This window comes from Acinonyx jubatus, chromosome D3 (genome assembly GCF_027475565.1).
Source record: "Acinonyx jubatus isolate Ajub_Pintada_27869175 chromosome D3, VMU_Ajub_asm_v1.0, whole genome shotgun sequence".
In the NCBI taxonomy this organism is placed as follows: domain Eukaryota; kingdom Metazoa; phylum Chordata; class Mammalia; order Carnivora; family Felidae; genus Acinonyx; species Acinonyx jubatus.
The window spans coordinates 33,535,995-33,559,124 of record NC_069392.1 but is presented as its reverse complement, the minus strand read 5'-3'; the positions used below and the strand labels follow the sequence as shown (position 1 = coordinate 33,559,124).

The 23,130-nt window shown below is 46.2% G+C and overlaps 1 protein-coding gene across 2 annotated transcripts in view; it reads left to right on the top strand.

Moving 5' to 3' along the window:
- The window catches only part of RAB31 (RAB31, member RAS oncogene family), a 129,300-nt gene extending 109,495 nt beyond the window's left edge, over positions 1 to 19,805 (top strand). Inside the window, exons 6-8 of one of the 2 annotated variants that reach the window (XM_027068478.2) lie at positions 5,689 to 5,798; positions 8,618 to 8,725; positions 19,444 to 19,805. In XM_027068478.2, the coding sequence (XP_026924279.1) occupies positions 5,689 to 5,798; positions 8,618 to 8,721 (214 nt within the window). In that variant the 3' untranslated portion in view covers positions 8,722 to 8,725; positions 19,444 to 19,805. The remainder of the gene's footprint in view (positions 1 to 5,688; positions 5,799 to 8,617; positions 8,726 to 19,443) is intronic. The other variant, XM_027068479.2, reaches the window with a different exon arrangement.
- Positions 19,806 to 23,130: the final 3,325 nt, after the last annotated feature.

The window sequence follows — 23,130 nt, the reverse complement described above, 5'->3', positions numbered from 1 at the left end:
TAAGCTGAAGAAATGTGGAAAATATATTACAAAGGGCTAGGTTTCTTCATATGCAAAGAGCACTTATGAATAAATAAATAAATAAATCCAAACTATCCAAACCAAAGTGGTTAGAAAACATGTACAAGAACGTCACAGAACAAGAAACATTCATGGCTTACGAAAAGTTGCTCGCTGTCTTTGAATACAGGTTCCTTAGAATTAATGTCAGATTTTTTTCATGCAGAAAGGGCTTCCAGTGTGTTGGATTTATGCTTACAAAATATGTTTACAACTTAATCTTGGGGTAATTTATCAAACCTAATGTATCTTATGAGTTGGCTGATCTAGCCTGTATTCACCCATTCTTCTGTGGAACAGTGATGACTGGCCTGGAGGCCTTCCTGTGTCGTAAAATACAGGGGTTGACTCAAATAAACCCATGAAGGACCTTCAAGCTCTGAAGTAGTTAGAGCCTTGTGTTTACTTGTTTCCTCCACTTGCATCATTTCCTCCATCCTTTTGGTGGCATTCTCTAAGAAACTGGTGCCGTGTCACCACCCTTGCTGATGGAGCTTTGTCACGATTTGTTAATGAAATGTTGATACAGTGCTTACTATGTGCCAGGTATTGTTTTGAGCACTTTATAAGATCAAATTTCTTTTTTTTTTAAATTTTTTTCAACGTTTATTTATTTTTGAGACAGAGAGAGACAGAGCATGAACAGGGGAGGGGCAGAGAGAGAGGGAGACACAGAATTGGAAACAGGCCGCAGGCTCTGAGCAGTCAGCACAGAGCCCGATGCGGGGCTCGAACTCACGGGCCGTGAGATCATGACCTGAGCCGAAGTCGGACGCTTAACCGACCGAGCCACCCAGGCGCCCCAAGATCAAATTTCTTAACATGTAGAATGGTTATAGAGCATTCGCCCCATCTGGTAAAATGAGGGGCATAAGACCTGGGGCAGGGGAGGCACAGGTGTGTGGTGTGGGGGAGATACAGGCGTGGAGGCTCAGTGGAAGTCGCCTGGATCCATTGACTTTCGGGGGAACCCATGGAACTGAACCTTCCCAATGAACCCCTAGTGGGGATACAGCATTATTCTGCCTTTAGCCTGCTGGTTTGATCCCCCTCCCTCTCCGGTTAGGGCTGCAGGAACTCCTGGGGGTACGTGCCTTCCTCTCTCTGTGCCATCAAAGGAGGAGGACCATGGAGAATTAAATACCTCTGAAATGAAAATGAGTCAGCTGCCATGTTGCCAGGTTACATCATGAACAACAAAACAAGGACCCTGGTGGGGCAGCACAGCCCGTTGAAACTCTGGAGCCCACAAGAATGCTGTTTCCTGACACCCCCCCCCCCCCCCCCCCGCCACGGAGAGCCTCTGAGTGCTGTGGCCCGAGACACGTGACAGGTTGCTGGTGTGGACGGCGTTCAAATACAAAATGGGTTAGAGAAAGACTCCCCTTTTGTGTGTTTGTTTCTACCCCTAAGCCTGGCCAGTATTGCTGTCTCTCCCCATCACTCAGTTCTTGGTTCTGACCCTGACTCTCGTGTCTTCTGACAGTGCCTTGAATTTAGTGTTTTCCTGGTAACTGGACAGTAGCCTCCCCCATGGTCGCCAGCTTTCCCACTTTCTCTGCCCTGCATGTCTCCCATGGGCTCCAGAGGGAACCAGGCCTGGTTTTGCATCCTAACCTCTATCCTGACTACTTGGCCTGCCTGTGGCTGCTCTCCAGTGGGGGTCAGACCACAGATGGTCAAGAAAGAAGCCCTGGGTGATGTGATGCTGACACATAAGGTAGGCAGAAAACCATCAGCTCTTAAAAGAGGGCGAAGGAGCAGCGGTGGGAGGGGCACCCAGGGAGGACTCCCAGTCTACACTTCCTGGCTGCTGTGCAATAACTCTCGTGGGTGGTTTCTAGGAGTCCGCAATTCTGTACACGGGTTGGTCTAGAAAGTCGAAAAAACAGTCTTTTCCATCAAAATTGACTAGCTCTGTTGAAACCTTGGGTTGGGCAGATTAATTAGTCTCCGTTCACCTGTTCCAATGCCTAGCACGATGCCCAGCATATGGCAGACCCTTGATAAGTATTTGCCGCAAAAAAACGAACAAAAGCAACTAGATGCCACAGTCTCCTGTAATCGTTATCGCGGGCCAGTGATGGCAGCCTTCCAGCCTTGAGGGTCGTGCAATGGGCCTCTGCTGAACTGCAGCTGGAGGCGTTCCCAGTTGGTTGCTCTTTTAAGAACCTGCAAGAGTCTCTGAGGAAGGAAATCCTCAGAGGATCCTGTAAGGTTCTTCTTCAGACCGTAGCTATCCCTGTTTTTTTCCAACCACCATTTGCCGACACCAGCTGGGTGTCCTGCCATTCAGTTCACTTCTGACGGTAACCCCCTGGAGTTAGCACAGATCCCGCAAACGAAGGACTCAGTCCCACAGGACTGCCCCCACCCGTCCATTTCCCATACGAGATGCAAGCCTTGGTTAAGAAGTTAACCCCACTTCTGCCCAGCAGACTACCAATTTGAAGGTTCCCATGTCCCCTCCACCTCGGTTTTGATAACTCACTAGAACAGAGTTCTCAGTCTGGAGCATGAGACTTAGGATTACAATGTTCCTATAAAGGATACAACTCAGGACCAGGCAAATGGAAGGGAAGAATAGAGCAGGGTATGGGTTGTCACCATCCCAGCACCTCAACGTGTTCACCAACCAACTCAAACCTCTCCGAGCCTGTGTTCGCGAGTTTCCCCTGAGGTTTTATTATTTAGTCAGGATTGAATCCTTCTCCAGTTCTCCCCTCCCCAGGGTTGGAGAGCAGGGCTGAGAGTTTCAACCCTCTAATCGTGGGGTTGGATCGTTTGGCAGCCAGCCCCCATCTGAAGCTCCCTAGGGGCCCCTTCCTATAAGAAACTCAGGTGTGGCGTAAGGGGGGGGGCCTTTGTGAACAACAGAAGACACGCCTGCCACATAGGAAACTTCCTGGTTTCGGGAACTCTGTGCCGAGAAGCAAGAAGGAGCACATATGTATTTCTTTTTATATCACTGTAGAAGAAATATATTTTGACAGACCCAAGAGTGGTTGGTCCTTCTGGTCTCGGTTCATTGTTAGAAGGACTTTCACTGGCCCTCCAGCCTCAGAGTAAGAGCCTCTTCTTTAGGATGGGCTATGCCCTTCCCTTGCTTCCACCCTTGACTCCAGTGTATTACAGCGTGAGGATCTTTTGAACCTCACATATTCTTTGTCTATAATGATCGAAAGAATGGCCTCAGGAACATGGGTGCCCATTGGGTGGTTACGTTGCTCAAGGCCTGATGGGAGCAAAGTGGGCAGAGCCAGAGGGTCTTCGATTAGACCCTGCCTCCACCCCTGGTTCACTGATTCCCTTTGGAAGAATCATTTATTTCATGAGACCATTTCTAAACATGGAAGAATGTGAGGACACACTTTTCTTATCTCTCCATTTCAAGGTCCGGTGTTGTAGACTGTGAGATAATCAGCCCATGTGGGCTTTTACTCTTATGCTCAGGACGGATATTTTGGTTTGTGTGTTAAAGCCATTTGCCTGAATCCTGGCAAAAACTATGCTATTCCTCTTTCCCTCACAAAGGGACTCAGGAAAGGGGGGCTAAGGAAACATTTAACTGTATTTGTAACCTGCTCTCACTTAAGGGGTCTCCAAAGCTTCCTTGCTGGCCAGAATCACCCGTACCCCAGGTAGACATTAGCAGGACATGGCTTGTCTTACCTGAAACCACATTTGGGCAGAGATGAGCCCCACCCTTCTATTTGTGGTTTGATAAAGACTGCCAGAAAGAAATGAAAACTAGGGTAACGTGCCAACCTGAAGGCAGAAGAGCCCTTTTCTGGAATGTTTTAAATGTCAAATTCATTGCCATCAAAGAACTCAAGTTTCTTTTCGTTTCCCCCTTCAATCTTAGTGAGCAGCCTGGGGCTTGTATGTTGAAAACAATAGAGAGTATGGATTCAGGAGCATGGTTTTTCCCAGTGGGTCTTTGGTAAGAAAGATTGTGGAAGAACAGATTCCAAAGGACATGACTCAGGAGGCTTTTCTTCTCTGGTTTGGAGTCCAAGGGCAGCTGCCTTTACCACGGCTGCCTCCTTGGGCCCTTTTTCAGCTGGCACCCGAAAAGCCCTCGTCTCATATGATTCGGGGTCTGCAAAGAATTTAAATGCCAAGGACGATTTCCCCAGTAACTTCATAAGCCAGTTAAAACCATTGAGGAGGCATTTGGAGGGGTGAAGCAACGGGAAGGAGGTGGGAGAGGGATACAGTCTCGTCACCCTGCTCCCAGTTTTGGTTTTCTGTCCACGTTTCTTCTTTCCTGTAGCCATCCATCTAGTCCAGCATTGTATTTTCTCTCGGCCACAGCATGAGAGGGGCTTCCAAATTCTTCTCCTCACTCCCCACTGTAGCCTATTTTGTGTACCGTTTTCCCCTAGAATGTGGTGCTGACCCTGTTGGCCTCCTGTCCTTCAGTGGCAGCTGGGCATGAGACAGGTGTGGGGTGTCTTCTAGCCCATCTGCTGTGGTTCCTCCTGGCCACCCCCTTCCATCTCAGGGCCTCCTCTCCATTGAGACCATTCACTTGCAAATCCACCCTTTCCATCGAAGGCAGAGCTGGGTGCAGAATTGATTTTTAACCCGTATCGGGGGATGAGGTACTCCCCTGCCTTGGGGCCTTTTTCAGGTGGTGGCATCACAAATTCTTATTCATGTTCTATGCCCTTCTTGGCCGCACTCCACTCATCTTCCCAGATTCCATCGATCGAAATGCATCACTTCCTGTACTCCTGTACTTCCTGTATTTCTGTACACTTCCGATGATGCTGAAGTGCTTTATTGCATCTTTATTATCCCCATATTGCAGATGTTACCGTGTTGTGGGTTAGAGTAACTCTGGATGTTTGTCTTTGCTCTCAGGTAGGTTCCGGAAGATGGGGATTACTGTTTTCTCTAGCACCTACCAGAGAGACTGGTATATAATAGCCGCGCAATAAATACCTGTTGAATAAATGACTAAACTTCTAGAGAATAGGACCGGTGTCTTGTTAACCTTCAGATCCGCCACGGCATCTGCACGTTAAAAATAGATCAATAAATGTCTTTCTGGATTATTCATTTAAATGTAGAGTTCACGTCCTTTGCAGGAACAGCCTCTTAAAGGTGAAAGTCCGGTTATGTCATATTGCATTGTAGCTATGACCACATCAATTACCAGACCTTCAAATCATGTCACATACTCTCTCTGATTTGTGAAAGACAACATGCAAAAATTCTACAAAAGCATGTGTGTGTGCAGGACCATGCACACGCATGCACAAAATTTTGAAAATATATAATGAGTCATTTTTATGGGAAAAGAATTTCAGTCAGCCCTAACTCTGAAAGCTGGAATATATGCTGCCATCTTCATAACGAGTTTTTCTAATGATCTAGAATTCTTCCCCTCTGTGACCAGGGACAGCATTTTATACATGCACATCTTAACCTCCAGGGATGCCAGAGACCAGATTTTAAAGTGTTCTCCCCATGCTAGGTTTTCGATACTTGCTGAGCAATCGAGTCATCCTTCAGGACAGTAAAGGAGCTGCTTCCACGTGAGCTTTTTGTTGGTCTGTTGGGTTATTTATATTTTACAAATGAGCATTCATTTCTGTCCGGGTGTGACCTCTTTTCTAGGGAAGTTCCCTTGAAGGACGCTAAGGAATATGCTGAATCCATAGGTGCCGTCGTGGTTGAAACAAGTGCAAAAAATGCTATTAATATCGAAGAGCTCTTTCAAGGAATCAGTAAGTACCTGAATTGCATTTTCAGCTTTGCCTGCATTTGTATGCTTCTGGGAGTCAAAGCATAAAATCACAGAGGGCTGCACTCAAGCTTTCCCTCGGTGTGAATTTGTCCTGATGCCGTGGACATAAAGGTCTCAGTCTGTACTCGTGAGTCTGGACTTATATGTGCCTCCCGATTCTGAATCTCTATAGCTCTGTGCTTTAACCTGTTGATTCTGTGTTTTGTGAATCAAAACGAAGTACCTCTGTTGCAAAATAAGTCATTTTAACTAAACGGTTGAGTATGGGGCACCTGGGTGGCTCCGTCAGTTGCCGTCCAACTTAGGCTCAGGTCGTGATCTCGCGGTTCGTGGGTTCGAGCCCCACATCAGGCTCTCTTCTGTCAGTGCAGAGCCCCCTTCAGGTCTTCTGTCTCCCCGTTTCTCTGCCCCTCCCCTGCTGGTTCTCTCTTCTCTCTCTCTCTCTGTCTTAAAATAAATAAACTTAAAAAAGGTTGTGTATGTGATAGCATTTTATGTTCGTATGTTGAGGGGAAGAGAAATAAAATAAGTAGCGATAAGGTATAGAAAACTAACGTCGTGCATTAAACGGAAGGACTCTAGCAAACAAAATAAACAAAACAAAAAACCCAAAATAAGTTAGTGATTTCTTTTGCCGGGGGGTCATCAACAAAAACTGAGTCTCCATCCCTCAAAACCAGAAATTGGGGACTGGGCAGACAGTCGATTTTGTAAAGGTTTCTCTCATTTCTGATCAGTTAGTGGAAGGTCCGCTCTCTTCTTTGTCTCCTGTTCAGGGTCACATTATAATTCTCTTCCTTTATGCTGGTTCCCCATATGTAAGCTTTATTTCAGAGCTGTTTCCCAGCTGATGGCCAGATTTCCCCTTCACAGCATCTTTGGTAAAGATGTCTGCGCTGGGTCCCCTCAGAGAGCTACCTGCTGACAGCTGTCTTGAGAAACTGTCCTGAGATGCCTCCAGAGCAGAATCGGGGACTTTGCAGAAGCGTCCATGTTTACTGAGGTGCAGAGGCCCAGGGTCCCCGCCTCATGAAAAGTTGAACCCCTGAACAGTTGGCAGTTGTTCCCAAAGATCTTATCTGGCCCCAGACAATTCCAGAAGGGAATTCCAGAGGGGAAACTGACGGTTTGATCTCTCTTCTGCCTGAGGTCATAGTTGGCGGTGCTCTCAACATCCGAGGGGGTTTCATTTCCCAGAACAGATTTGATTTCCTTTTAACTGGTTTTGGTTCCTTACTTTAGGCTCTGAGAACCCACAGCAGGGATTATTGTGTTTGTTTCTCTTGGCTTGATGGGGAATTCACTGGAGATGGAGGACTCTGACCGGGGTTACTTACATGATACGGAAATGCGCAAGAACGCACAGCTAAGGCCTGCACGGCCCAGCCTCATGTGTTCATGGGGGTCCACGTCACCTTCCCTCCCGTCCTCCTTCAGAAGGATTCGTTCGCCCGCTGTTATTTCACCCTCTCAACAAAATAGCATCAATCCAAGTGCATTGACCTTAGTGGTTGAACTTGAGGGTGGTAGGCTGTAATTTTATGTTGGAAACCCTGGATCCCCAGACTCCTGCTCCGTCCTGAAAATGGGCCATAGATGGAATGCTCAGCTGTCCTCTGTAGCTGTGGAATGCTGGGCGGCCTCTTAAAAGAGTTTGGCTTGAACTCATTCCATTAACCTCATTTTCCCTCGGATCAAACTCATTCTTTTCTGGCAGCATCTGGCTTTTCTGGTGTGTTAGGCAAGTGGTGTGACCATTCAGCACTTTGTTTGGGTTAAAGGTTTTGCTTAGTGATGCTAGAGAGCTCCTGATGACATTGACCCCTTCCCTTTGTGCAGCTCCTTATATGTTCTAGAGCCCTTCCCCCAGCTTTAGCCCTGAAGGCAGATGGTGCGGCCAGCAGTGCCCAGTGAAGGAAACACAGCGCTCTGCATACCTGAGAGTCAGCTTAAGGATTCTACATGAGCTGGGAGACTTCCTGAGGCTTACACAGATCATTATGAAAACGAAGAGTGAAATAACCGCAAGGAAGAAAATAAGCCTAAGCCGCAAGTGTTAACATCTCCACTTGAAAGATATTTTTTTGGGCGGTCCAGCCAGTATATACCTGTTCACCCCTAGGAGGACTTTATGGCTCAAGGTGATGGGGACTTTGAGTAAGGAATTCCCAAGATCTTGGTGGTCCGCCTCATTTAAGAAAATGCAAGTGTTTTGCTTAAAGCAGTGGGTAATGATGGTTTCAAATAATTAATTCCTGTATAAGCCGTAGAACAGCTGTATCACTTCGTCTTCCAGGTCAAAGAAACAAGTTCTTGCTTCTGTTTCGTTATACTTTGGTTAACAATGCCTTACAGAGCACCTGGGTTCCTCAGTTAAGCCTTTGACTCTTGATTGGGTTGTGATCCCAGGGTCGTGAGATCAAGCCCTGCGTTGGGCTCTACGAGGGCTGCAGAACCTGTTTGAGATTCTTTCTCTCTCTCTCTTACTCTCTCTCTCCCTCCCCCCTTTGCCTCTCCCCTGCTCACCCGCTCTCTCAAAAAAGAAAAAAAAAATTGCCTTAGCAAAGAAGCTTCTAGATACTCGGCCCACAGCAAGACCTTGTAGGTAGGTGCTGTAAGCGCTGGGGCATCTTCACTCCTTCAGGTGAATTTCTTCACAACAGGGTGTTGTAGCCTAATTACAGGTTGACTTGAAATGCAGTACCAAGTACAACTAAATACACTGCGGCCGACTTTGCATTTATGTTTTCTCTCCTGCTCCTACTTGTGTTACATGTGATCCTCCTGTGCTCAAAATAGAATGGGGTATTGCTGACTTGTATGCTCCTCAAAGCAGTGTTCCAGAGACAAACGTGCCTGGGAGAAAGGATACAGTAAAAGTGGTGAGAGTAAAAGCCCTTTAAGAAGGTGTGTTTAAGCAAAATTAATTCATATCGACTTGGGCGAAGAGACCAACATTCCTCTTCTGTGTTCCCAGAGCAGGAGTTAATGTATTTATTAACAGGAAATTGTTTCACGAAATATTATCTGTTTTCAAAGGCTAAAGCTACCCTATAAAGGACCCTGTAAAGGTGCTGTCCTGTTTTATTTGGGGGGGGGCGGGATTGGCACACGGTCTGTCCCCACACTGTGCTCTGACTGGCATTCCTCCAGGGACCCTCTCCTCGATGACATTTTTGGATCTCCTTTGCCCCACTGCATATGGCTCATTCCCTTCCATGCATTTCTCCCCAGAGCTGTTTCTGTTGCTTTCTTGAGGTCTCATGCCTTTAATTTGAACATCAGTTTTCCTCTTTGAGTTAAGACCTAATTCTTCTTGGCCGAGAAAATTGTGGCACCTTTGAGTGTTCCGGTTGGTGTGTGAAAGCACAAAGAATATTCTTGTTGCCGTTTACTCATTACAGTGTTACAAATGAAAACCCAACTCTTCTGGCCAACTACTCTCTGCCTGACTCTGTAATCCTGAAAGGCAGAGTCCGGAGCTCCGGGCCTTGCCTTGATCCCCTCTTCCATCCACTAGCTGTCTCCTGCCATCAATGTGATGCTTCTCTTCTCCTTCCTGCAAACCTTAATTCCTCGAAGGTCCAGTTCATGTCTTTTTCCTTCACAAAGTCTTCACCTGCCCCAACTCTCGTGGGTGGCTCCCGAGGTTACCTCCGGTTTCCCCCGTCGTTCTGACACTTGAACACATTTTAAGTGGTTAAATTCAGTGAGCGCATTAAAAGAACATGGTGTGCACCTCGTGCAAGTTCTCCGCGAGCAGGTCTTGCTCTGTTGTGTTCCCCGTGAAGCTAAGACGCGTAGACAGGAGAGTGCCAAATTCGGTTTTTTGAACTTGGATCTTCCTCCCCGTCTCATGATGTTCCCGGAGGTAGTAATTCAGCATGGTCACCAGATCAAGTGAAACACAGTCAGTCTTCTACGGGGACTTAAGGTTGGATGACACCGGCTGGTTGGAGAGGCCGAGCTATGTCTTCATTCACTTATTCGACAAATAGATCTTGGGTTCTTCTGTGGGTCAGGTGCCTTGCCAGATACCAGGGACACCACAGTCAACAAAACAAACTGTCCGTCAAGTAGGGAGACAGCCTGTCGGCAGAGAGCCAAATGGGTATATGACGACACGTTGTAATAAATGCTTTGAAGCAAAAGAACAAGGATTGCAGGAATAGTGGCAGGTGGGGACTTGAGTTCGGTGGGGGAGATCTTCCCAGGGAAATGATTTGAAGCTGGACCTGGAAAATGGGGAGAGTCCACTTGGGCAAAGAGCTCAGGAGGAGCCTCAAGTCGAGTGAGCACCGTGAGCTGAGTTCCTGAGGCCGGAAGCGGTGTGCTGCATTTAGCAGAAAGGAGGTCACAGGACGGCAGGTGGCGAGCTCCGGCACCCCCGGGTGGGGAGCGTGGAGACGGAGCCAGGTCCTTGCTCGGGTGTTGCATTGGGAAGAAGGAGGTGATATTCTGGAAGGCTCGCGAGGATTTTAAGGGGGGTGTGGCATACCCAGTACACGCTGGACGATCACCCTTGGGGAGTGGACAGGGGGAGGAAGGTTGGAAATGGCTCCCCGATTAGGGTGCTCCTGCGGTCACGCCGGAGAGAGGAGGCTGGAACCCGGAGGGGTGTGGACGTGAATTTCAAAAAATCTTTCAGAAGTGGAGCCAGTAACACGGGGAACAGGCCAGGCTGGGGGGCCGAGGGAGAGAGCCGTGTGCTCCGTGCTCCCTGGGTCCCCGATCCTGGAATGAGGATGGCCAGCCAATGAGCAGGTTCTCTTGGGGCTGCATCTGTTGCGAGCTTGGCCGACTGGATTCTGGAGTGTGAGAAACACAAGTTTTGGTTTGTGGATTTTAATCACTTCAACTCCAATACCATTTTGTTGTTGGTGGTGTTGTTTTTAACTCTCCCTGAGGGCAAAAAGAGGTGGGGCTGCAGGCTCACCAGAAAAAGGTCTGTTTGGGGGTGGGACCTCGGCCAGACAGCTGTGCTTTTGTTCTGGTTAATTTGAATGGACAAGAGAACACAAGGCTTTCTTCTGAAAATCACATCTGGAGACATTGTGGACATCAAACTAGGTTTTTTGTTGGTTAGCAGATTGAGAACGAGGTGAGAAATATTTTTACAAGTGAATATAATTAGAGGTACGAGCATATTGGTTTGGAGAAATCAGAATAGAGTGTTCATTCGACAGGCAGGAAGTGAAGACTTGTGGGCAGTGATCAGGTTTTGTTCTGTGATCATTCTTTGCACAGAGTGTTAGCTATTTTAAGTGCTCTGGATTTTTGAAATTCTCCAGTAGTTACTTTTTGTTTGGAGCAGGAGAAAGAAATTTAAAAACAAAACAAAGCATTTGCAAATTTCATAGTAGTGTAGCAAGCTGTCCAATGAAGGTAAATTTAGCCATTAAGTCGCAGGAAAGGACAAAGACCTACATCTCCTGTCTACTTTCTTACATCCAAAAAGTTAATTTAGGGACTGCAATAATAGGGGATGTCTGTGAAATAATGTAGTTTTCAGAATATGGACACATGGGGGTATCAAAAGCCCTGAACATGCGTTATCTTTTATCCTGATGATTCTGAAGCAGACACTGATCAGGGGTGCAAAATGTAGCAGTAATGTCTAACACCTAGCAAGTTTGCATTCTGTCCCATTGTTGAAATTGCTTACATGTATATTAACTCATCAGTACACCATTTGTCCTGTGGAATAGGCCGCTGTTGCCATCCCTGTTTTACACACGCCAACCTTAAGGCTTGGAGAGGTCTGTAACCTGCTCTAGGTCACAGAGCTACTAAGCAAGCAGCCAGTGTTAGAAGGCTGACAGGGCCTCTGGAACCATGCCTGCAACTTCTAGTCCGCCTCACTGCTCATTGCCTATGGCAGTTTAGGATAACATTATTCATAATGGTGAAAAACAAGAAATGACTTAACCGTCCCAAAGGTGGGAAATCGTTTAAAAAAAAACAACAAACCAACCACGATACACCAGTATAAACTAGTGATTTAAGATGATGATGTATATCTGTATTCCTGACATGAAAAGATAAATTGCTGAATGTGAAACAGAAGTTACAGGCTGGTTCGTATAATATCTTGATTTTATAAAGTCTGAACCATGTAGTGTATATAGTAAGTAAACAATGTATTCTGGGCAACAGATGGAGGGATACAACGTAGGCTTAAAATGTGAATAGTGGTTGTTTCATGGTCGTGAGATTCCAGGGAACAGGAACAAAACCAAAAATAAAATCAGACTTGGGGCGCCTGGGTGGCTCAGTTGGTTAAGCGGCTGGCTCTTGGTTTCCACTTAGGTCATGATCTCCCAGTTTGTGGGTTCCAGCTCTGTGCTGACAGCGTGGAGCCTGCTTTGCGTTCTCTCTCTCTCTCTCTCTCTCTCTCTCTCTCTCTCTCTCTCTCTCTCCCCTCCCCCCCTTCCTGCCCCTCCCCTGCTCATGTGCTCTTTCTCTCTTCCTCTCTCTCTCTCTCTCTCTCTCTCTTTCGCTTTTGGGGCACCTGGGTGGCTCAGTTGGTTAAGTGTCTGACTTCGGCTCAGGTCGTGATCTCATGATCTCATGGTTGGTGGATTCAAGCCCTGAGGTTGGGCTCTGTGCTGACAGCTCAGAGCCTGGAGCCTGCATCGGATTCTGTGTCTCCCTCTCTCTCTGCCCCTCCCCTACTTGTGCTCTGCCTCTCTCTCAAAAATAAATAAAAATGTTTAAAAAAAATTGTTTTTAAATCAGGCTTTATTTTGGAAAATTTGTTGAATATACACCAGTAAACCAAATACCATAGTGAACCAGCATGCACTCATAAGCAAGCTGATTTCATCTCTACCCCCACATTCCCCCTCACTCTCCTCCACCTGAATTATTTTGAAGGAAATTCCAGATTTCACCTGTAAATATTTTCAGAATGTAACTTTTTTTACATAACAATTTCATTATTACATTAGTAATCACAATACCGTTATCATATTAATATCGCCAAATATGGCTCATGTTTGCCCTAAATGGTTTCTTTGTTTGCATTTTACAGTTTGTCTGGATCAGGATGCAAATAAATTTCACACAGAGTGATCGGTTGCTATGTATTTTAAGCCTCTTGCACAAGAGATTGCCTCTCCATGAGGGAATCATGCAATTTCTTTTTGTCGTTGTTTGTTTGTTTTAAGTTTATTTATTTATTTTTGAGAGCGAGAGCATGCATGCATGCGCACGGGGAGGGGCAGAGAGAAAGAGGGAGACGTGGAATCTGAAGCCGGCTCCAGGCCCTGAGCTGTCAGCACAGAGCCCGATGTGGGGCTTGAACTCACAAACTGCGAGATCATGACCTGAGCCTAAGTCAGACGCTCAACCAACTGAGCCACCCAGGTGCCCCTCTCCTTGTGTTTTCAATGTCCATCTTCTTAATGACTAACAACGTTGAGTGCTTTCTTATGTGCTTATTTGCAATCCTTGTGTCTTCTTTGGAGAAGTGTTGGTTTAAATTTTGCCTGTTTTGTATTGAGTTGTTTGCTTTCTTATTGTTGAGGGTTGTTTTTAATTTTTTTTAGATTTTTTTTTTACATTTACTTATTTTTGAGAGACAGAGAGAGACAGAGCACAAGTGGGGGAGGGGCAGAGAGAGAATGAGACACAGAATCCCAAGCAGGCTGCAGGCTCCGAGCTGTCAGCACAGAGCCCGACGCAGGGCTCGAACTCACAAGCCGTAAGATCATGACCTGAGCTGAAGTCGGACACTCAACCGACTGAGCCACCCAGGCACCCCTCTTATTGTTGAGTTTTAAAGATTATTTGTATATTTTGGATACGTGTTATCAGATATTTGTTTTTTCAAATATCGTCTCTCAGATTGTGGCTTACCTTTTCATTTTCTTGACAATGTCTTTGGAAGAGCAGAAGTTTTTAATTTTGATGAAGTCTGATTTGTTAGATTTTTCCCTTGTGGCTTGTGGTGTGTTTTTTTTTTTAAGTTTGTTTATTTACTTATTTATTTTGAGATTGAGAGAGCGTGCACACAGGGGAAGGGTAGAGAGAGAGAGAAAAAGAGAAAGAGAGAGAGAGAGAATCCCAAGCACACTCTGCCCCGTCAGCACAGAACCTGATGTGGGGCTCAAACTCACAAACTGTGAGATCACAACCTGAGCCAAAGTCAAGAGTTGGATGTTTAACTGACTGGGCCACCCAGGCACCCCTTGTGGCTTGTGTTTTTGTGTCATGTTTTAAGTGTTAAAATAAAAAATTGAGGGGACATATCCTATTCAATGGAATAATCCTTCAGTAATAAGAAATGAGCTATCAGGCCATAGAAAATGTGCATGAATAAATGTGTCTTACTAAGTGATAAGAAGCCAATCAGAAAAGGCTACATACTATAGGATTCCAACTACGTGACATTCTGGAAAAGGCAAACCTATAGGGACAGTAGAAAGATCAGTGGTCACCACAGGCTCACGGAGGGAAGGCGGGAGGGATGCATAGTGGAGCACAGAGGATTTTTAGGGCAGTGAAACTATTCTATGTGTCACGGCGAATGCCTACCATTATGCATTTATCAAAACCCAGAGGATGTTGATAAAATGAGCCCCAAATGAGCCCTAATGTAACCTGTGGACTTTCGTTCGTAATAATCGATGGTGGTTCGTCACTCGTAATAAATGTTCCCCAGTTGTGCAAGTCGTTAAAAGGGGGAAAGTTGGGAATGAGGGGGAGGAGTCTTAGGAGCTTTCTGTACGATATGCTCAACTTTTTCTGTAAACCTAAAACTATTCAATCAATGGAGTCTATTAATTTCAAAATAAAAATAAAAGGAAAAGATGCCCTTGAATGGTAAGGAAGTCTAATGATTTTCGAGTAACTTAGGCCTCCCCATTTTGAAGCTATCTGGCATCTTGGTCTAACAGCCAGTGGTGACCTCCCCCTCTTCCCTCTCTGTGAATGTCACCATTCCTTCAGCAACCTAGACATTTATCTTTGCTTTTCTCTCTTTTTTTAAAATGTTTATTTATTTTTTGAGAGAGAGAGACAGAGCGGAGGAGGGGCAGAGGGAGAAAGACAGAGGGAGAGAGACACAGAATCCAAAGCAGACTCCAGGCTCTGAGCTGTCAGCACAGCTTAACCTACTGAACCACCCAGGGGCCCCTATCTTTGCTTTTCTCTATCCCTCTCGTCACCCTACTTCCAGTCAATTGTCACATCCTCCCAGTATCTTCCTGCAGTCCCGTCCATCCTTGTTTCCTACTTCTCTTTCTAATATTTATTTATTTATCAATCTTTAATCTCTACCCGCAATGTAGGGCTTGAACTCACAACCCTGGGATCGAGAGTCCCACACGCCTCCAACTAAGCCAGCCAGGTGCTCCTCTACTTCTCTTAATGTCACCAAGGTAAAGGCTGTCCTTATCTTTGACCTGGACTTCCTGCAAGCCTCCTGGCGAAACTCACTCTGTGCCTCCTAAGTCATTCTGATCCTATATAGAATGTTAGCTCATTTCTTGGGTCTAGACTCTAACATTCAAGGTCATCTAGTAATTCCAAGATTATCTTTTTTACAGCAGTTAAAGGGCAGTTTTGAACGACTCAAGTGGCATGAGTGTCCCCCCCCCCCCCCCCGTCCCCATTGTAAGGGCAGTGTTCCATAGAGACGCCCCTCTCTAAATGGAGAGGCTTGAAGGCCATTATCAAGGCTAACTACTTTCAAGTCCTATTGGTCAGTTTACTAATCAGGGTGATTCCGAAAATCAGGATCAGGAAATGGAAGTTAGAGAGCAATTATGGCAGCACCTCTAACACTCAACAGAAAATGGCCGAGCCAAGTAAATCCTGAACTGCGATGAAAGGGGAGAAGAATGTGAACAGCAGAATTAACCAGGGAGGCCTCCAGGCTCGCGCAGGGAATGGCCCGTCCTGCACCCAAGGAGGAAGGACAGCTGTAGCCAAGCACGCTGTTTTATTTTTGTTGTGTGTGAAAGCGTTTACGGTCCCCAGTCCAGAGCCATGATCACATTTATAGGCTTGCAATTTGTGTTTTCACGTATCGCATTCCTGAGGAACCGTTTATAAAACCTGTTTTTCCTCTGGGCTGTCAACTTTTGGGAAAACTGAATTTCAAAAAAAACAAAAAAAAAAACAAAAAACAAAACAAAACAAAAAAACGGCCCTTGAACTTTTCCCAAGCAGAATCTTACACAATCTGAACCTTGTTAAAATAAACACCCTGGCCTGGGATTTCTGCTCAAGGATGACCCATTACGGAGATCGTGTACTCAAAGTACATTTTGTAAGAGTGGAAACCCACAGAGGATGATGCTCAGAGCCTTTTCAGCTGTTTGTGTCTCTAATATATTTGTCCTAATTCTATGCCCATGTAATTAATACCGATTCAGTTGTGTGATCACCTTGGTACAAAATGCCTTGGCCGTTTTCTAGAGCCATTCCTTTGTCTAAGTGCATTTCACCTTTCAGTAAGTTCCAAAGAACTCAGATCACAAGATCGGAGCTCTTGTGTTTTCACAGGACTGTTGGCTTCCTTCTCTTTTTAAGGTGCTTGCCTCGTCGTTATGACTCAGCTTTCCTCAACCTCTGCCCTAAAATGGAAGCATTTCCTTTCTTCTCACTGTTTGAAGCGGGGATGGGTGGCCCCGTCCCAGGTTGTGTTTTGTAGGAGAGCAGGACGGGTCCTGCTCCTAGTACCTGAGCCCTGCTCCCCATGCAGACTCCACCCGAGGGGCACCCAGGCCCCGTTTATTGCCGTTAGTTCCTCCCACATTGGTAGTGGCCATGGAGGGATATGGACAGCAGCTGTCAAGTTACTGTCTCACATTCTTTTTATAGGCGAGGAAAGGAAGTCTTGAAAACACTAACTAGCTTGTCCAAGTTCACGTAACCGCGACACCACCTCTCAGATCTCAGCACTCTTTTTATCAGAGGAGAAAAACGAAGTCTAACTCTGTCTTTGAGAAATACTTTGTTCCAATCAGTGAGATTTTGCATATTCTGAAGATACATGGGACCCGGTGCCTCTACGAAGCCAGGCTGAACAACTGATTCGAAAACACTGCTAACAGTTTAAAACAAAGGAGTCTGCTTGAGGCATGATGTGGGTCTCCTGAACCTTGTGTTCTAAACGTTGTCGTGGTTACTGCCCGTGGAGGAGAGAAGTGGGAGGCAGGAAAGAGGGAGGAGGAAGGACAGAGCAAGGCAGATGGGGATGGGTTGCCCGGACATTCATTCCCATTGTGCCTTCCATATGCCCTTTGTCTCTAGATTTTCACTCTACCTTTGTGACTTTAATGTGTATTGTATGCATAAGGTTCTTTTGTATTTGGGGTGCATTTCATAGGAAAAACCTTACGAAAACTTACAGCATGAGGAATGTGGAAAAAGTCAAAGATGAGAGGGCTAATAGCGTAATTCTACTTTGCTGACTTTAGAGTTAACAACCGAAGAATAACTTGAAGTTGATGTTGGCATAGGATGTTGATTCTGATATTGTCAAAAATAGTAATCAGTGAACGGTACTTGTTTTAGTTAACTAGGGCAACAGCTTCCACCAGTCAGAGTTATAATCTTGGCCCCAAGTGTTCCAGATGCAAAAGCAAAAGCCCCTGTTGCAGCACCGAACACATCCAGGAGGCACCTGAAATCTTACACATTTAAATAATGATGTAACTGGGCACCATCATTCCTCCCAAACATAGCGCTTCCTCTTGGGGAGGAAGTAACGCTTGATTGGCAAGATCTGACCTAAACAAATCAGGCTATGGGTAGTCGTTGGGAACTTTCCCCTCTATCGCTTAAGATTGACAAACTAGAAGGAGCATTTTGTTTACTTCCTTTTAATTATGACTAATTAAAAAAACAAAAAAACAAAAAAAACACCACATCGTGTCCAAAGGAGAAGAGGACGTACTGACATTCTCAGTTGCTTCTGGATCAGGACTGAGCTGTTTGGAGACCGGTGTGCAATAGGTCTGCATAATTTGGTCGGCTGTCCGGGAACTGACTGGAGTAGTAGCTTCAGAAGTTATTGGAATCTTCTCATCCGCTTCATAGTGAGATGAAGAGTTCTACCATTGATTTCGGACTTGGGCCAGCTGCCAATGACCTTAACCTCTCTGCTTGGGCTTTGATGAGTGGCCATATCACCCGATCTGTGCAATACATCAATATCTTTGTCATCGACTCTTTCTGCCTCTTCCAGGCAATTTGACTCTTTATAGTCCGCAGGTAACATCCACTGGCGCTGAAGGACTTTGTCTTTGGAACTGATTTCCCTTCCATTTCTAATCCCTGATTATTTAGTGAACTGATATGCTGATGAGCTCATCTGAACAACCTTTACTTTTTATGGGGCATAGGAATGTAGCACAGAGGGCTAACGCGGGGCAGTTAGAAGGACACAGGCTTCGGGACCCATCAGAAAATCAAGATGTAGGTTATAATTAAAGAGCCACACGCGCCACTTGCTGTGGATGTGCCTTTCAGCATGTAACCTGAGATGTCTGAGGCTTGGTAAAACAATGAGACTAACAGCCATCACGCCGACCTCCCAGGATTAAGTGAAGACAGTGTCTGTGAACATCTTTGCAAACTGCGAGGTTCTAAACAAATATTATTTCCAGATCCCGTCGCCTTTTGTAAAGGCCGCTTTATTGACCTAAAACTCACATACTATACATTTCATCAGTTCGAAGTGTACAATTCAGTAGCTTTTAGCATATTCACGGAGATGTTCATCTAAGAGCACAGTCAGTTTTGGCACATCTTTATCATCTCGGGGGGCCTGAGTGGCTCAGTCGGTTAAGCGGCTGACTTCTGCTCAGGTCAGGATCTCGCGGTTTGGTTCTTGATTTCGAGCCCTGCGTTGGGCTGTCCATTGTCAGGGTGGAGCCCTACTTCAGATCCTCTGTCCCCGCCTCCCCCGTCCCTCCCCCACTCACGCGTGAGCGTGCACACTCTCTCTCTCAAAAATAATTAAACATTAAAAAAAGAGACTATCTTTATCATCCCCAAAAGAAACCACATACCCTTTCGCTACCACCTCCCCATCCTCCACGATCGCCTTTTTAATCTTTACATTGTGTTTCTTTGCAGAGACTCTAGGACACTTCTTAAAATTACATTAAGTAAGAATAAGATTATTTGCACACGGCAGGATGCAGGATGGGGAGCTAGGTGTTAACAGATGATATTCTTAGGAAGATTACAATTCCCAGTCGGGTTCTACTTGAAGAAGCAGAAAAGATGAGCCCTCACAGTTACTATGGAAGCCTTGCTGCCATGCAGGAGCTCATTCCGGTAGGACAGACCCGTGGGAGGGCTGAAGAGGAAGCAGTGGGCCCTTGCTGGTGTGGAGAAGGTGGTTGGGTGAGCACGGGGTTCCAGATCCAGGGAAATCCACATTCTCAGGAGGCTGCTTTTACTTTTCCTCAACTTCCTAAACAGGAGTCCAACTTCATGCAGCAGAACAAGGAGGCAAGGAGGGAGGGAGGGAGGGAAAAGAGCCTGGACCCCTCTACTCCCTGTACAACCCAAACATTAAGGGGAGGTGTTGAAGCAGGGTCACAATGCGTATGTGGTACCGACTAGAGTGAAGAAACTCAACCCTGGCCTCCTCTTTGTTCCAGGTCGCCAGATCCCACCCTTGGACCCCCATGAAAATGGAAACAATGGAGCCATCAAACTTGGGAAGCCAGCCACGCAAGCCAGCCGGCGGTGCTGCTGACCCGTGGGCCACGGTCCACAGTACTTGAAGAAGCCAGAGCCGACCTCCCATTCTCGGCAGCCTGGCACCCCACATAGGGAGAAGTGGGATGCTGGCTTGGCATCCTAGAAGACCTGCAGTGGTGGGGCAGGAACTGCCCCTGGGAAAGGCTTCTAGAAAAATCCGCCACACTGCCACAAAATGGCCTTTGGTGCATGAAATGCAAACGGGAGGGAACAGGTGTTAGGTCACGAGTACAACTGATTTGTTATTGTTGTTGTTGTTGTTGTTGTTAAAAACCTTAAAATATTCTTAAATTTGTACAGCAGCCACATCGGCTTAATATGTGTGAGAGTCCAAAGTGGTGATACATTCTGATTTCCTGTGCTCCCCAGCCCCATTTCATTAAGTTCTTCAGTGCCATTGCCTCTGTTTCCTGACCAGCCTTCACTGAAAGGTTCATTTAATTTAATTTAATTTAATTTAATTTACCTTTCAATGGAGTGTAATTGGCCCATCACTCAAGCTACAGACTTGAGCCATGATGAAGGTGGAGAAAGATGTATTAGAAACTGTTGTCTACATCTCTTTTACTTGGTGCCCGTTTTCCTTCAGTCATATATAAACACACCAAATCTGACTAAGATATCGCATGCAATTTTGGGAGTGGGAGGCCTAGTTTGAAAGAATCATTTAAGTGTTACCGTGTAAGCGGTGACAGATGTAGGATATAAATATTTTTCCAGAGACTGTCTGGTATGATCGTCTCCACAGTAATAAACGCCTACCCTCTTAGGGAAGGTTAATGCACAGACTATGATTTTACTAAGACAGTATGTCATGGCATCATATCTAGGGGGCAAATTAACCAGGGGATGTTCCAGTCTGGATCTTAGGGCACACCCCTAATAATATCAATTAATAGGTTACAGGAAAGCCAGCCAGAGGGAGCACCAGCACCTTAAGATTCTAGACCCCCGGCATTACAGAATTGGAGAAAGCGTTCTAGAAGATGCCAGGCTTGGGCAGGTGGGCGCTAGGGCTACCTGGAGGTCCCACCCTGGAATGCTAATTAGCTGACAGTAGGCTTTCATAAAACCTTCCCTTCTAGATGCCCTGTCTGCTCAATTAATTAAAGATGCCTGAATCCGATGGAAGGAAAGGGAGAGAAGGCATGGAAAGGAAGAAAAGCTATTTCCATTGGAAATCCAAATCTTATTACCATTCGGACGTCCATCAATATCTGGGATCAAGAAGCCCTTAGCTTCCTATTAGGGCTTATATTGGAAGGAAATTCTTAAAGGATGTTTGGATCCATGCCTTGCGTGGGGGTAATCAGGCAGCCTGGTAACAGGGCTGGCTGGTTCCCTTTTTTGGTAGGAACATTCAAGACCCAGCAAACTTTAGTAGAAAACCTATAATGTAAAAGCCAGGAGAGAGATTGTGAGCTGACAGAAGACCTCAAACTCCCAGTAACCCAGTGCGAGCTGCTGCTTCCGAGTCCTGTCATGGCTGTGCCCACCCTGCTCTAGACAGGCTAGAGGTGCTGAGATCACCGCCAACAAAAAGCGAGAGTCGCTGAGAGACCGCGGCCAAGCTGACACTAATTTATGAGGACTGCAATCAAGAAAACAGGCGGAAATAGCAGATTGAGGCGTTCTCTTTTGTTTTTAACTCAAGAATATGCTGTCAGTCAGATAGCGTCAACTGTCGCACCCCGATGGCAAAGAGTAGCGTGACCATCTTAGGATGTGCAGGCTGGAGAAACTTACTTTTGGTTCAAGAGGGCCTCTTAGCTCTCCCAGACAGGCACCTCAAAAACTGCTAGCAAGTGGCACTGGGATGCCTCAGCAGGGCCCCTGCTGGGCTTTTTAGAGTTTTCTCCACATTGTCAACTCCGAGTGACTGTCGCGCCCCTTTTGAAAGTTAAACAACTGGGGCTGCAGATGGAACGACCCCTTTCCAAGTGGCACGCGGGCTTGTCGTGGAGCCTTTCCTCATCCAGCGGTCCCTGAGAACCTGGGTCTGTCTCTAGACAGCTGTTCTGGTGGCCCAGCTAAGGTGCTAACACCTCTCAGTGGGGTTCACAGCCTTGGTCTGGGCCTTCGGAGGTTGCAGCTTGCATGAAAATAGCTGATGTTAATCACATGCAGCGAGCGAGCAACCCACGTATGAGCCCAGGGTTTTCTTCCAGAAGCACATCGAGGGTGTGAACCACTCCTTTACCTTTCTGTACCGCCTTAACTATTCAGGCCAGTCAGATGGCAATAGGTACATAATCAGTACTCCGAGCGGTTGGTGAAGAGAGTACACGGCACTTGGGCACAAGCATTCACGCAAACACAGTCTTCTCTGAAGACAGACGCTCGCGCTTTGTCCACAACGAAGCTTTCCGACTTTCTTTCTTTGGCCTCGCGATCACGTTCTGGCTGTTCTGATAGTTGAATTATAACCACGTGATATTACGTAAAGGCCCAAAACGTCAAGAAGTTTCACGTGATGGAAACCCTTCACATAATTTTCCAAACTTTGCTTTTCTCTTTCTGTTTTCTTTCCTTTCACGGGCGTGTATATGTGTAAATATGATTTTGTATTTGTTACCACCGACACGTAATCCATTTCACCGGCTGGGCCTGGCTCGTGCCTATGTGTTGTACCGTGTAGGCACGGGTTCTCACGGGGGTTATTTCCCCGTGGGATCCCCCACGATGGCGCTGGAGTCATGCAAACATTTTATGTAGGTACATAATTGACTTGCCATTTTACGGTTGAAATGGTACATCAGGGTGCCGAATGGGACGTTACCTTGCAGACGAGAGAGGGTTGAAGGCCTAAAACTAACTTCTAGCCAACGAAAGGGCTGTGCCCCCAATGAGCCCTGAATTCATTTTCTGAGGGAGGTTTGGATGACAGAAATCTTTCCTTTCAGATCAAGGAGTGTAGCATATGGTGGCTGAAGCTGAGCCCCTCTGGCGGGACGCCACCTTGCTCTGCAGTGCGCACAGCGGGCTGAATTACAAGCCAGCTTGTAAACGAAAGGGCTCGGAGCTGTATTCAGACCCATTTGGTGTCTAGGGCACTCTTTCAACCGCCATCGTTGAAAGCAGACCCAGTGATCCAGTGTCAGTGCTCTGCCGTGTAAACCGTTCCTTTTTCTCGTGTTTTTATAAAGGGCTTCTGTCTGGGCTGGACCCAGTTCTCACATATAGAAGACACTGCGGCAGACGATTAGGGTCTCTCCACCTTGTATTCTATAGTAAGCCATTGCCCTCAACATCGCCCAACTGTATCTGTTATTTTGAGTTTAACAAACACTGATTCATACTAATAAATATTGTAAGTTTTACCTGCTCTGTCTTTGTCTTCTAATGCCCAGCAGGGTAGTTTTCTTTAAACCACAGTCACCTCGGAATAGAGAAAGGTGATTCCCCAGAGACATTTGCGTACCTGTGCACACGAGGACGTGTAGAAGGATGTTGGCTGGCGCTGTTTGCAACAGCAAAGTGTCTTCCCCTAAGGAAATCAGTAATAAAATGTGGCACGGTCACACGATGAAAACTACAGGGTAATGAAAATGAATGCAAGATCTCTCACACATCAATATGTATCT